Here is a 16,066-nt window from a genome sequence, read left to right on the forward strand (position 1 = left end):
GGGACCATGTTATCGACTGTTGACCAGCCCAAATTAATTTTCAACAAGCCTCTTCAGGGGAACAATGGAGATGGATTACTATTGCAGAGGGAGGGCCTCGTGAGCTTTAGGTTCACTAAGTGGATGACTGGCTTCTTAATATGCCTCCACTTCAGCTGAACCTCACTGTGCTGCTTTTGTTCTAACTTGTTGTCTGTTAGTTTTTTCGATTATCCGCTGTAGAATTTCGACACGAAGGTATGCTGACAGAAAATCTTCCTTTTTTGCCGCCAAAAGTCTTTTTTTCCCCCTCTTTCCAATGACGCTGAGCACAGTCATTATTTCCAAAGTCTTCTCCTCATATGGATTTAAATGTGCCTGTGTAGTTGATGTGCCTCGGCTGAGGAAGTCAAACAGCTGAGTTAAACAAGAGGCCTCATTGTTAATTTGAGCATCCTGGCTTATTAGTTTGGTTTTGATCTATTGGAGGCGGCTGGGTGTCATCCCATCGCTTGTTTTCCCTCTCCCACTTTGAATGGTACAAGTGACAAAAGGCCTCCCACACACAGTAGCTGGCGCAGTGTGATCACTGCATGCTGAGACACAGGGAGGTGTCAGCACTAATCTCCTTTAAAATGGCTCTCTTGTCTTACATCCGATGCTCACAGCACATCCTCAACACTGTAATTGTGTCTAGTCGATGAGACTTGCCGTCCCACTTTTACACCACTTTTGTTTCATACAGTGAGCGGGTGCCACTGAAGTTATGATACATTGCACTTGACTGAGGAGTTGAAATTCAGTGAAATGTTTTTACCTGCTATTCTCAGCCACATCGGTGTGTCTTGTGCTTTCTAATCTCCCATCACTAAAAGAGGTAATAAGAAGTAATATGCAGTACAAACACACAGTCTGCTCCCATTGTCAGCCTTGGGATGAAACCAACTTGTTAAGTATATACTCAGGCAAAGTGATTGAGACTGCTGAATTTCACAAGGGCTTAGGAATACTAATTGACGACTGCCTCTCCTCCAGGACTTATACTCGGTACCTTGCAGGAAAAAATTGGAGCAGGATTTGAGGTTTTATTTTAGGGGGCTGCTCAAGTTTTTCTTTGGCAACTAAACCGAAATAGGATCACTTTTAACTGATTAATGTTTTACATCCAGGTCTGTGCATTAGTGCATCTCCTTATATCACTGTTAAGTTCTTACACCGTTTGTGCTTCTTTGTAAGGTTTTCTTACGTATAGTTCAGAATTTGCAAGCCAGACTACTCGACATTAAATTTAGATGCTCTATTTTTAATTAAACTTTCTTTATTTACTGCCTGTTATTAAATCATGATCTGCTCTCTTTGCGAAAAATGTGGCTCAATGACACTCCTTGATTGTATACAGCGGAAAAAAAATTATTACGAGACATTTTTTTCCCTTTTTAATGTCCCCTTGCCCGCCCTGTGTCAGCCTTTTACAAATTGCAGTAGACTGCAGCTGGGTAGACAAAGTGGAAAACATCTTCTACATTGACCTTCGTGTTGTTGTGCAGGATAAGGTCAGGGTCAGCTCAATAGCGTTGCCTCTAATGCAGGAAGAAGAAACTGAAGGGGACGAGGATGCAAGTCGCTCCATTTATTGAAAATTAACAGAAGAGAGAGGCGCAGCCACATGGCATTTGGAAAAGACGTTTGTTTCTCTGGAATTTTCTCATCCTAATCCCTGTGCAGCGAGCTTGGCTGCTGTGTTTTCTGCAGTATTCTGTATGAGAAGAAGGCCTGCAGCTGAGGTTGTTTTCCCAAGGTCACCGCCTGTGATGATGAGGAGCAGAGCTGACTTGATGCATCTGGACTTCATTACAGGAGGCTGGAACATGCTCCGCTATCATTCCTGCTATCTGCTGAGGGAGATGGAAGGCAGCCACGGAGTCTAACTTAGCAGGGGTTGTCTTCCATCTTTCCTCATGTTTGGGGGGTTCGCCTTCCATCTTTCTCTCATTTTCCCTTTTGTTATTCGAATAACTTCATCTTTATCTCGTCGCCCGCCTCTGAAGTGCTGTGTGTTTATGCAAAACCCATGTTTGGCATACTTGTCGAGACTGAAGTGAAGATTGAAGTGCTCGTCAGTACTTGAACTTCAAGTCTGCCTCACTTGGATGCTTCCCCTCCTGTTTCCCCCCTCCTTTTTTCACTTTGCTGAGAAAGTTTCTTCTTCCTCTCCCATGCCTCGTTGTTGCCCCGGAAAAGTCAGAGCTCTCCCTGTCTCGCCCCCAGGACAGAGAGCACCTAGCCACATGCCTCGTAGGCTCGCCAGGAGCTCAGCGCCTCTGAACCGACTGATTGCCACTCAGACAAAAAAAAAAGAAAGAAAAACTCCCACACTGTTGCCATTCTGCCATTTGCCGCCACGCGTGCAAACATGGAGCACATCAAAGGGGCATATTCATTTACCCCTTTTCTCCACAACCTCATCAAGTCATACACCACCGTTCCCCGAATGCTTCCTCCTCCTCCTCCTCCTCCTCCTCCTCCTCCATCACCATCCAGCCTTATTCTTCTCTCTTTGCCCATTGCAAATTATTGCAGATGAAATAAAGGAGACTAATTTTCATTGTGTGTCAGAAGCAGCGCACTGAAACGTGTGGCTAAGAGGAAAAATCAATGCAGCCCTAAGTGGGAGATCAAACTCAATATGTAGGTTTGGATTGAGCCATAGTGTCTTCATTACACCAATAAATCCGTCTTTCTCTGTTGAGTGTGTGTGTGTGTGTGTGTGTGTGTGTGTGTGTGTGTGTGTGTGTGTGTATGTGAAAAGTCCACACCAACACAAGGCTGCAGAGGCTGTATTTGTTCTCATCTTGTGTAGAATGAAGTGTCATCTCAGCGAGTAAGCAGTTTTTATTGTGTTTCCAGAGCTGCCTCGGCTCCTTTGGTCACCCCACCGAAAAAGGTGAAGGCTCGGGTATTAGTGAGCTGTTTCATGCTTTACCTAACTTGGAGAATAAGCTGCGCTTTCCTCGTCCAGCCATAACAAAACTCCTCCTCAACCTTGGTCATTAGCCGTCTCATAAGCAGCCAGCCTGTTAAGACCTTGCCTTTACAATTCGGTAATTAAAACGAATGTAAAGATGTTTTTTTAAAAAAAACCTGTGCACTTCATCTCCTGTCCTTGTCACCTTGTATTATCGGCAGCTGTAATTTATTGAAAAGGAAAAAGCAGCTCTTTCCGTGCGAATGACACAAGTAGCCACATTTCTGTCTTCATTTGATATGTCATTGCTGGACCTTGTACCATATCAAGAAACAACAGGGATCCATTATTGATATCTGGCAGCTAAAGTTGCATCACCTTGAGAGTTCCGAAGGTGAAAAACAGCATAGCACAACTGGGTGTTTTTTTCATTTTATTTCTTTATTTATTTCTGTTTCCCTCTAGTGAGATGTCACTTCAAAAACAACCCGACCAAGGAATGCTATTATGCTGAGAGAATGTCAGCCAGTTACAATAGGCTGCTTAATGAGGTAGTGTGGCAAACTTTCAGGCAGGCCATAATATGAATTATTTGTCATTGGCTCTGTGTGTGTATGTGTGTGTCTTTGGAAAGGGCCCAGTGTAAAGCGGGATGAAGGCAGGCCTTGATGGAGAGATGTGGCACTAGCCTGGGGGCTCGCTCCACTGTGAGGGTAGTTAGCTTACTGCACACCGCCATCATTAGGGACTAGGGCACTTGTGCTGGGAAGGTGAAACACAAGCCTACATTCAGACAGCAGCACATGCATGTAACACCTGTAAATATGCTGCACTTCTTCTCTGCAAATTCTCTCTGTCTCGGTCTGAAGGTGCTTTATAATCGCCCGGACTCAAGTCGCCCTATGAAGTGCTGCTTAGCTGAAATGCAGATCTTAACAATAAGCATGCTTGATGATGATGATGATGATGATGATGATGATGAGACTGGAAGTAAACTTTTACAGTGCAATGATTTGGATATTTAATGTTTCTGAAAGGGACATCAAGTGACCCAATAGAAACTTTTCAAGCTGTTCTGAGCTAATATTCGGATAATTTCGTTGAGGAGGGAGAAAAATGTTGAAAATATAAAGTTATTATCACCTTTCAGAGCTGATATGAAACTCTTGTTGCTTATTTACTTGTTCAGCAGATGCAGAGCTTCATTAGCATCTAGTTGTGTTTTCCTTCATTTGAGCCCAGATTTAAAAACTGCGAAAAGCAGTGAATTGTAACACTTGAGAAGCTGCAGTCGAGAAATGTTTGGTATTTTTGCATAATAAATGACTTAAACAATGAATTGATTGTTTTCAACCCAGTTTCTGTCAATCAGATAACAAAATGTCACATTAATCTCCCAGGTAGCACATGTTTGACACGATGAATCACGGTGGCTACTGTCTGGATCACTGTTGGCCTTAAACTTGTCACCAGTGAGGAAGCTCTAAATCCAAGTGGTCTCTCATGCGGCATATTGTGTGTTTGAATCTGTTTCTTCTCTTATGTGTTGTCACCCAACTCTTGTCACCGCCTGGCCTTTGGTTTCATTCCACAGATATCGTGGTATTTCATTTTAAAGGAGGGCTGCAGGTCTATGAGAGAGACTGAAGCTGAAAAAGGAGACGCGCTCTCCATGTTTGGGTCTGAATTGCTGAAATTTTCCTCTGATGGAACATCCCTGCCCTCCCTGTTGCTTATCCTTCCTCTCTGTGTACTTGATCGCTGCTTTGCCTGTCCCTCCCATCAGAATCTATTGTAGTGCGACACACACAATATGGCCCTTATGGATCCAAAATCTTTCTGATTAAAGCTGGCCTTGTTGCTGGCACCCCACAGATTAGTCCTTTAGGAAAAGCATTGTGCACCAAATTGTACCAAATTTTCCCTTGTGTGGTAGCCGCTATTTATATCTCGGATAAAAGGGACTCTTTCATATTGTAGGGAAGAGAAAATCTCTCGAAATACCTACCTTTCATGTGCCTCATTTAGCTCTTCAAGGTTAAAGGACAATTGTTACTGAATAAAGAGTGGGATGATTCTTTCAACAATAGTTTTGGAATAGAAGAAGATATTTAGTCTACAAGTTACTCAGTGTACATATTAAAATGTATGAAAACAAGAGGGTTTGAGCATCAAAAGCTAATGACGTGAGAATGAGCAATCGCAAATAATTTCTGAAATCAATGTTTTTTTCGTTGTTGGCTCCTGCAAGTCAGGAGGTCCTATCTTCTCTGTTTTTAAGCACCTCGCATTGAGCTGAAACTGCTGAAGAGTGGTGTTTCCACAACATGAAGCATTTAGCAACATATGTAACAAAATATCTACAGATCATTTTAAATGTAGGATGGGGGATAAAAATTTAAAAAAGGTGCAGCAAATATCAAAAGTAGCTTCATATTTTCATTTACTAATTTCATTTAAATCACAATCTAATGGATTTTGAGGGATGACATCTTCCCTTTAATATTTAAAATGCCGTTGTGTTTATTTTAGCAATTTTTTTTTCTCCAGTAATGGCAGCCAGGAAATGATGTCATCCTGGACTTTTATTGAGTTAGTTTCATTGTCTTATTGAAATTAATGTAGGCTTTGGTTGCATCCTGCACTTTGTGTCTGTATGACTCTGATTCTGGTCACGTCGGTTGTTCATTTTTCCTTTTCAGAAACCACTTTCTTCAAGATTTCCGAATGGCTTTTCACCCCTATTGTAACACCATCTTTACTTTCTGCAGACAACGTTTAAGGACAGAACACAACATTGTTGGAATCTTACTGCAATGTAGTTTTTTCAATCCCATCTCCTTTATTATCTATACCGTGGAGTGCAAACTTATAGTTATTATTGACACGACCTCAGAATCCTTTAATTCTCTGTGTTTTCTTTATTTTTCTCTGACAATTTTAATCAAAATTTCCAATGTCATGCCATGATCAGGGTCAGGGGTATACATCCCTCTCCTTTAAAAAAATAAAAATAAAAACGCATCCAAAACAATATCTTTTTGTGTCTTGTTTGTTGTAACCTAGGGGACATATTTAATGTTTTGCAATGTTTTCTGATTTGTATGCTCGCCTGAAGCGATGGCCTTCAACATTGTTCCTCCATGCCACACTGACATCAAAACACATCGTTTCTCTACTCAGGTATACAAAGGCTTCCCTCCTTCTTAAAATGTAATAGAACCGTCACGGACGCTTCCATGTTATACGTAGCTAGTCAGTTTATAGTTCAAGGGTATATTCCACACAAATGCATTAAGTGTGCATACTGTATACTTTCAAAGGGAACAAAGGAGAGTCCTGCATTTTCTTGATCACAACAGAATCCTTGGTTTCAGCTCCTCTTTGCTCGGTATTCACTCTATACGTTATGGCCATGTTCAAGTACAACGTGCTCGCTGTATTTCAGCTACACTTTAATACTTTTGCGTTGTTTGCTCGGCTACTTTGTAGATATAAGCAAACTTCAAATAAATAAGAAATCAATGCTGCTCTCCTCGGTGTGAGGAGTGAATCCATAAAATGTTGCTCTCACTTGTGAGCATGTACACAGAGACTGTTTTCTTGCAAAGCTGCTGTTGATCCATTGAGAATGTCATGTAAGTCGAGACCAGCTCAAAAACAAACGCAGGCTGCTGTGACTGAAATATAATGTCTGTTGAGTTGTTCTTATTACGGAGAAATTTGTACACAAAATGCCTCACGTAGAACTCCAGCAGAGGAGGTGAGATAATATTTAACAGACGGTGATTCTGGAACCTGATGCAAAATTAAAACGTCTAACAACCTCCTGTTGAAGGCCGCGTTACGTAGTCAGAATACAGAATACATTCTAGAGCTAAAGTATAATCTTAGTACAATGTACAAGCCCCTTTGTTACCTAGAAAAAGTCTGATTTAAATGTTCTCCCATGAGTCAGTAAATCTCCAGTTTCAGAGGTCCTGTTGCTCTGCTTGAACTCTGGTCTCCATATAGATAGAAACAAGGGATTCAGAGAATTTCCCAAATGGGATTAGAGAAGTTTCACCTTGTTATTAATTTATTGTAAGAGGTCCACTTAAATGAAACACAGGTGTGTGTCAAATAGATTCAGATAATGTCTGCAGAATGGATGTGCGCAAATTTTCTCACCTTTCCCACCAGTTTCCAGCTTGTTTCTAAAGTCCTCTCTCACATTTATGCTACTTTATGCCACTATTTCTACAAAAGCACAACGTCTTTTACCTGTTCTTACATGACACTGAAACGCATCGTTGGTGATGCAGACAGTTCAAAGAGAAGACGGGGTACAGGCTGCATCCTGCATGTTTATGTGCTGCAATGTGGATCTACATCGATCTCAGATGTTCAGGTTTATATTGCACATATAAAGCACAATAACACCTTTCACTGAATTTCTTCTGTGTCTGATGAAGGATACTGAACACTAGAAGTCCTGCCTTCCGTTTGTATACATGGCCTTGTGCACATGTATGATTAGCCTGTTCAGCAGCAGTTGTTGTATTTGTGGCTAAAGCAAGATGCAGTCTGGTCAATATTAATATCTGGCTATGAGATATAAAATGTTCTCTGAATGCGGTATTAACTGAAGTGTTGCAACATTTGTCTGTGCAAAGCGTCCTGAACAAAAATGTATTAAATAAAACAAATACATCATTATTAATATGGTGATAAAAATGTTGGTTCTCACATGATTTCCGTTGATACTTAAGGAATCAACTACTATAAAACTGAACAGTTTTTCTGCCAACAAAACCAACTGCTACAGTTTTGTCCTTGTTCTGTTTTCTCTTTCTTTTCTGGCTGTAACAAGACTGAGTGTCCCACAGACAATGAATATAATTAGACATATAGATTCAGTGGTAGTTTCTGTCATTAAATATCACTTTAGAAGAAGTCACACTGCCCTGCTATATAGTCTAATGTTGCCTAAAAAAATTCCCTAATGATTTTGAATGTTTATTAGGTGCAGTTTTCTGTTTCTGATGTGTCTTGATCATGGGAGTAACTTGCAGTGTTGAACCAAAATGATTAAAGATCTATAAGGAACACTAGACGGAGGACAGTTGGACTAATTAAGGACGATTACCTTAAAACCACTTTGAAAACTATATTTACACATAAAGGTTCCTTTGAACTCAGCTAGAAAGTGGTACTTTACCACAGCTAATAGAGGTGTGCAGTCTTTAAGGCATTCCTGAAAAGCAAGTTTTGTGTGTTTTTTATGATCTTCGTGTTGTTGAGTATGTATTTCGTTTTGCATTCCCTGGCCTTTGCACAGCAACTTGAGGAACTGTTTGCTTGATAAGATCCAACAGAAGAATCCTGATTAGTTTTGGTTGTCTGAGGCTGATATGCTGAGTTGTTTTTTTAATGTGGAGACTTGTTTTGGCAAGATTTATAAAAGTTGCCTGGCGGCTGAGACAGAGGACACTGAATTCAATAAAACAGGGCATCTCTGTTGTGCAAATTGAACGTTCTGAAATGCACTGCTTTTTTGGAAATTGTACATCATGATTTGTCTTGCAGCCACGCAGGTTATTATTTAGTGTCTTATAAACCCATTTGATTGTAGGACTCTCAAATCAAAAATGAATCAAGTGATTGATTGCATGGATACATTTATACCCTAAAAAAAAGTTTATCTTGTCCGTAACATTCAGTAAACGTACAGTGGAAATTGGTTCAGATCTGTAGTCATTTATTTCAGAGTAGGTCAAGTTTGTTGTTTGAAGCCAATTAGGGCTTTTTGTGAGTCAGTTTGAAGTGAAATATGAAGTGTAAGATGAAGTGAAAAGCTTAAATATTGTGTCATCTGTGAAAAACACGTGGCACTAAGCTGCCTGTCTCAGATAATTTCTTGCTTTCTGTTAGTGGCTACACAAGTAACCTGTTTAAAGTTAATAGGTTTCAAAATAACTGTTTTTAATAATATATCCAAATTATGCCCAATTATTTGTACATTCTCTGTTATTAACTAGGAAAACTGTAGCTGAATAAGAGCTACATGTCGAGACGCTGGCTCAACCTTTTTTTTTTTAAGCTCCTTGCACCTGCCAGCGAGGCTCTGAATAAAAGGAAACCACAGATGTGCACATACTAAGTTGCTTTTATTAATACAGAACTGCATGCTACAGAGACTGTACAGCATAAACATTTATTCATTACAAAAAAACATGGTTTTAGAACCATTTAAAATAACAGGAAAAAACAAACAAACAAAAAGATAAGAGCATAAAATAGAACAGGAACATCACAGCCGTTAAGGAAACATTCAAACTATTTATCATTAGCATCTTAATAAACCAGAGAAGAAATCGACAGATTACAGTCGCGTCATGTCAACTACAATGGCACCGAGTGGATGATTCTCTTGTAGCTTTTTTTACAGCCTCTTGCAACATCAACATGCCTATTTTTTCTATCTACCTATATGTAGTAGTGTACTTAAAAGTGGCAGTTTGTGTATTTTTTTGTATTTAATAGTTTTTTTATGAACCTCCTAATATACATAATTTGGCCCTTGTGGGTTTATACAGTATGATGTCCGTCTTTTTATTAAGTTTAAATTTTAATATTTGACAATTTGCTACCAAACACATTTGTTATAGCAACATTTATACTACATACATAGCAATCTATGTAACGTCACAGCAAAGAATGGTATCGAAATAAAAAACAAAACAAAACAAACAAACAACAACAAAACAAAAAAAAATAGAGAGATCCCTACAGCATGGTTAGGGGGGCTGAGAAAATTATCACAAAATTTGGCACGGAAAATCTGTACACGAATCTACAGTCTGAGAGATGTGACTGTGCAATAAAAAAGAAGGGCTTTAGACACTTTTCCAACTACTGAACACACGGTACCCACTGTCTCTTGTTTCAAGTTTTCTTTTCTTCTTTTTGTAAAATGGCTTATAGACGCATTTCTTGAAATGAAGTTGTGCATACTTCTGTTCATGAGATCTACACAGTACACTGAGTGGAATCCAGGTTTTTTTCAGCGAGGAAAGAAATCCATAACAAAAGATTTGCCTTTGAAAACCTCCTTGTAAAAATGGATCATTCATATAGTTGCTTAACCTTAAGAAAAAATATTTGTACAATGTATTAAGAAAAAAAAGTCAAAAAGAGACACATACAAGATACAACAAGCAATCTCTAAAGCAATAAATACTACTGGTCCTAGCGTTGTGACATTTTGAATTTAATAACCCGCAACCCTCCCACCCGAACCGCCCCTCAACCCCACCCAACTCGCCTGACTCCGCCCCAAAGGTAAACAACAAAGAAAAAAGACAACGCAGTGGAAGAATGCATATTTAACACAGTAATCCCCTCCCTCCCCGTTATTCTGTACATTTAAACAAGAACAAGTAACATCACAATTAAAGTTGTTCCTCAGAGAGGTGTCACCGCTAGCCTCATGCCCTCCTAGAGTTTGAACAGATGTCAAATGATTGGTTCGCAAGCTCGTATTTAATACAAATAAAGAAGGAGAACCAACTCTTTCAAGAAAAGGGCTCATTGAATAATCTAGCCTACCTTTTTATATCCGTCTTTTAAACATTTTGAAGTTGAACTAGATAATTTTTCTGTTTGCACTGTTTTAACACTACAAAAAAGACAAAAACAAAATTCATAAAAATTTTGGCAGATTCACAAAGCTATACTACAGCTCATTGTATCATTTCTTTATAATAATTAGATTTTTTTTCGATAATGACGGGTCAAATATTGACCAATGAACTTTAATAAAACAAAACAAAAATTTCAAAGCCGTATGGCACAGAAACGTAAAGAAGGAGAAAAAAAAAGAACTGACGGCAAGTGAAATATAGCAGAGAGGGCCTAGAAAGGTGTGTGTGTGTGCAGAGCTAAAAAAGAGGAGAAGAATAGGGTAGACTATTCTATAGACTTGGTCACTAGCGACAGAGGCTGAGGGGCTGTGGAGGGGAGGAGCGAGTGGGAATGACACAGCGATGCCGAGGGCCGGGCCATTGAGGACGCCACAGAGGAGCCCGGCTGCCGCGAAGACGAGACGTCACCGTGCTCCAGAGCTCCGTTGTGGGAGGAGGCGCCGGGCGTTTTGCTGGCTGCAGCAGAGTTTTCCAGCTGAACCAAAGATGGCGGTGGAGGCCCAGCCAGGAGGTGCGGGTGGTGGAGTGGCTGGTGGGCCGGTTTCATAGTCAGTGAGAGAGGTTGCATTTGTTCAGTCTGAGGTTTGGACTCTTTTGAGGAGGGGGAGGGAACCACTGAGGAGGGGGAGGATGGGGGGGAGTCTAGTAAGCTTCCGTCCGTAGAGGGAGGACTGGCACAGCTGCCTTCACCTTGGATGTAGCGAATGCACTTTTTTTTTCTCCTGAGGGACAAGGCGAGAGAAAGAGAGCATCTTTTAGCATCTTTTGAACTGCATCGCCTCTTAGCACTGTTGCCAACTTAAATGCACCTTTTTTTTTTAATAAAATAAAATTAGAAATTACTTGAAGCAACACGTTGGATTAGAGCTGCAGGTGCATTTAAGCAGCTTTACAAGCTTCGTGCTAAGAAGTAAAAGTGGTAGAAAATTCCAAACACTAGATCGTCAGACAGGACAGACATTAAGGAAAAGATCACAGGTGCAGCACCTGGACAGGAAGCAGAAGGGGAGGATGAAAAGCGAACACACAGAGAAAGGGATGACGACAAAATGAAGCAGACTGGATGTGGGAATAGTTGCTCTCTGGATCTCCTTTATTACAGAAAGAGCTACAGCTGGGGGTCGGCCTGTTCTCTCTCTAGCAGACGCGAGTTTACTGGACCCTCCTCTACTTCTATCTCTTCTCCTCAGGGTGTAGAGTTTGGAAATACGAAAAAAAAAAGTCAGCAAGATCCACACACTACTCCGCAATCTGCCCCACAGACACGAGTGTGTGTGTGTGTGTGTGTGTGTGTGTGTGTGTGTGTGAGGGGTCAAGGCATCATGTTTGCATTCCTGCCTTGGGGTTGCGAACCTCCCCCCTTTGCTTGCCGAGTCCTGAGGCCAGGCCCCGTTGTGCTCAGTGGAACCCGATGAACCAAACATAGGAGGGAGGGAGGGATTGCTGCATTTATCTGCGGTGACTCTGCTGTGAAGGCTGTGCTCAGATTTGGTTAAGGGGGAATCTCTGCCCACCTCATCTTTACCCTGACCCTGGCAGTGACCCCTCTCTCTCAGCTCTCCATTCTATCACAAGGATGCCTGAAGGCCATGAAGTAGTGCTATTTAAGACTTGCAGGGACATGGAGTAGGTCAAAAAATATATAAAGGTACTTAAAAAGAACAGTTGAGGCTTTTTTGGAACATATTAGGCTGATCTACTGTTTAATTACGACTGGAAAATTAAACCTATTCCTCTTAAGGGGACACATTCTACATTTAACAAGAGAGCAGATTACTCACAATAATAATGACATTGAAAAAGTACATACAAAAGGCCCACAAAACCTTGATCACATGCTAGATGGAAGACAGACATGCATTTCTGATGGACTTAGAGTGCAAGCACACAACATGAGACAGTACAGAACATTAGAAAAAGAGTGAGGATGAGGCTTTTTAGAGGACGCTGTAGCTCTGCTTGATCGACCGGCCGTAAAAAAGGTATCATTTTGCTACTACATAAATATCTTGGTTTCGATATCTGTCCGTCAAACTGCAACAAATGAGCTAATATCCATTTTTTAACAGACATATTGATTTATAGTATGTGCCCATGTATGTTATTGATTTCTCCGTCTCGGGGGAAATTATAGCAGATGCATCTTTTAGGAAATGGAGCCCAGAGAGAACTTTTAACCTCTCTGCTCCTAAAATGAAGCGAATTACTGCACTTTTCAGTCTCCTGATCTCATAATGTTCTATTATTATTTAAGGATTTAATGCCGTATTTTGGATAATGGGTAAATCAGCTGGATGGGGAGTAAGAGGCCAGCGATGGTGGAGTGTAGGAAGAGAATAAACCAAAAACGTGTGGGCGAGCTGTTAAACTGCTATTGGTCATTCAGTGCATTTAAGTTTGTGACAAAAACAGAGAAAAGTGCTTTGAAAAAGGTTCACAAACTAGTCAGATTAAACTCTTAATATGGTAAATTGCATAAAAATACGAAGGCTAATGGTTGAATTTGAGTCAAAGCGCATTGAAAACAGTGAAGATGAAACGTGTTGCAATGTTGGCATGAAAAAGAAGTTGTGTGAAGAACGAGGAGGGGCAGGGTGTGGTCCAAGCCAGACACAAAGAAGGGTATTACGTAGCAGAAACAAATACCTACCATGAAAATATTCCCAATTCAAAGACTGCTTGTGTCAGAACAGAAAGACAACAGGTAGGGACTAAGTAAGGGTTATTGAAGAGGAGTTTGGAGGAAGAAGAGGTGGAGAAGGAGGAGGAAGAGGGCACAGAAAAGAGTGTCACTGAGCAGGCCCTCAGAGAAAGCAGGGCTAAATTTGTAAGCATAACATTGTTATTCAAAGGGTGCCAATTAGAAAACATACAGAACAGTTAAGATGGGAGGGAATTATCCACTGCCTGGAGAGAAAATGGATTTCAACCATAGCAATTTAGGTGGAAGAAATGCTACTCTGAATTACATTAGGAGCCGTGATGTTGCAACAAGATGTTTTGTTTAGATGAAATATTCAGCAGCCTTATTTAGAAATCCATTTTCTGCCACTGGGCTTGAACTGAGTTCAGTGAAGAGAAAAATAGCAGTGCGGGAATTCAGAGGAGCAGGAAACTTCTCAGTGAGGAAAAGGAGCTGAGGAGTTTTCCATCTGTTACCACACTAATGGAAACATGTTTTAGCAAAGACATCTGAGCCAGTAAATCAAGAAGAAGATGCTCATTGTGGATGTCTTCCTCCCATTGGTACTACAGCAGTTATACCTGCATGGTTTGCACCATAAACTCAGCTGGTCAAGCCCGAACAAGGCACGACACTTCTTTGGGGTATTTGCATCTGTTAGCCAAAGAGGTAGACACAAACACACACACAGAGACAAAAAAAAGAAAGAAAAAAGAAAGAAAAAGAAAATGGACACGTCATTGCACAGACAAAAACATGTAGCCAGGGCTTAGATTTAGGCTGGCAACACTGGGATGTCCTCCATATTGACCAAACCATCAGGCCCCAGATCCTCCAAGCCCCCGACCTGCCAGTTTAGGACTTCTGACCAATCTCAGTAATTGTACTGTAAATCCTGTAACGGAACCCCTGTGACCCCACAAATATTTCTTTGTCAACACATACGCACAGACGCCACTCACACAACCACTCAGGCATGTGCTGTTAATACCCATCTTCCCCAAACAGGAGGTAAAAAAAATCAAGAACCCAGAGATAGACCGGCAGGGCGTGGCTGGAGGAAGCTGAGAGGTCATGATAGCCTGGCGGGACAGACAAGGGAGAGAGGCGAAGAGGAAGAAAAAGGCAGCAGCAGAGAACAGAGGAGGAGGAGGTCCCAGCGTAGCGTTACCCAGCCTTCACCTGGCCCTGGCCAGTGCAAGCACACACCATACACACCTGCACGGGCCACACCAGTTATTCTGTTGATCGAGCCCAAAGCGCGCTCGACACTTCTTAGGAGCGCTCAGGTCTGATGCCGCAACAAGGAAGGGAAGCCAGCAGAAAGGAGGAATAGAACCAAAACCCATAAAATAACAGAAGAGAAACCAAAAGGAGGAGAGAAATGAGGAGAAAAAACAGATAACAGTGAATCTATGAAGCTTGGCAGTGGCTCAATGTGCAAGAAATCCCCCCCTAAAACCCCCTTAAAGCCATAATCAAGAGTGCCTTTAAAGATAGAACTGAACACAATTAGTGTGTTTCACACATTTAAGGAAAAAATGCATGCATATTGTTAAATCATATTAATATGGAAGCAATCGCTTTTAGCCTCTAAACTCTAACTGGAGTTAAAGCTGCAGGTAAACTTGTTTGGTCGAGAGGATATAAACGGAGCAAATGCAGACTAGATTCATTTACTGTTAGATGTTATCAGTGCACTATGGTTTCCAAAAAGACAAGGTCAAGGTGGTAGAACTAGGCAGCAGTAGCAGATTGCTAGAACAGCAGAGTCGTGAGTTAGCCGTAGCCAGGGAAAGGATTAAAAAGGCTGGAGCCTGAAGAGGGAATCTACTCTTCAGACCTGGCATCAAACAGTTGATTGTTTTCCATCAGCATTGGCTGTCTGCTGCAGGAACAGCAGCCAGTCACTTGCAAGCTCTACCCAGTAATAGTGTCATTATCAGAAGTAGAGCAGAGTGTAAGTGTTTGAGTCCAGGCCTTGTCTGAGTAGAGACACATTTTAAAAGGGGGAGTCGGCCAAACTCATGCTGGCCTATAGGAAAGGCACAAGCGCAGCTACTGAGGCATATAGATTAAGGAGGTTTACCCTGACATCATACCTTCAGGTCATACTTCACAATGATAATCTAACTGTGTATATCTCATCACTTTCTCAAGCATCCTGCATAGTGGTTATTGCCAAAATATGGAAATGCTCTAAACTAAAATAGCAACAGCAAATGGAGGTAAATCAAATGAAATATAATCTAAACAACAGCAACATTTTAAGGAAAAGAAAGCAGCAAACAAAGCAAAAAAAAAAGAGTATATTTCAAAATAGAAAACTTAAGCTTAACTCTGCCCTCATATTGCACATTCATGGATAGATAGATGAATAAATATACATTACTTTAAAAGGAAGAAAAAAAATAACAGTTAGTGATTTAATACTCAAAATGACATTAGCACCTGTAATCGGAGGGAGTGAAAGGCAAGGGTTTGGAAAATATTCTCTGTGTTCTGAAAAAAAAGAACAGATAGAGAGGCCTTCAAGAAGAAATCCGTCACCAGAACGAGCGCAAAATACATGATAACAAGTCGGCATTGCTCCTTTACAAGAAGAATATGAATCATTGGAGTAAAAAAATAAATAAATAAATAATGGATCAATCACAGAATTAGCAAACCTCCTTAATTTTAAGATGTAAGTGATTTTTTTTTAACTTATGGTTGGTATAAAAAGCATGCATGGAAGCAAGCAAAAGGGGGAGG

General features: G+C 40.8%; 1 protein-coding gene across 36 annotated transcripts in view; it reads right to left on the reverse strand.

Moving 5' to 3' along the window:
- Positions 1-9,074: 9,074 nt before the first annotated feature.
- tcf7l2 (transcription factor 7 like 2) overlaps positions 9,075-16,066 on the reverse strand; it is a 91,503-nt gene continuing 84,511 nt past the window's right edge. For 11 of the 36 annotated variants that reach the window (XM_055004378.1, XM_055004370.1, XM_055004382.1 and 8 more), the window contains 3 exons: positions 15,764-15,814; positions 14,531-14,603; positions 9,075-11,351 (listed from right to left, as the gene is read on the reverse strand). In XM_055004378.1, the coding sequence (XP_054860353.1) occupies positions 10,895-11,351; positions 14,531-14,603; positions 15,764-15,814 (581 nt within the window). In that variant the 3' untranslated portion in view covers positions 9,075-10,894. Of the gene's footprint in view, positions 11,352-13,278; positions 13,341-13,893; positions 13,967-14,530; positions 14,604-15,763; positions 15,815-16,066 lie in introns of those variants that run through there. The other 25 variants (XM_055004373.1, XM_023286128.3, XM_055004380.1 and 22 more) reach the window with 14 other exon arrangements.

The sequence above is a fragment of the Amphiprion ocellaris genome, chromosome 18 (genome assembly GCF_022539595.1).
Source record: "Amphiprion ocellaris isolate individual 3 ecotype Okinawa chromosome 18, ASM2253959v1, whole genome shotgun sequence".
In the NCBI taxonomy this organism is placed as follows: domain Eukaryota; kingdom Metazoa; phylum Chordata; class Actinopteri; family Pomacentridae; genus Amphiprion; species Amphiprion ocellaris.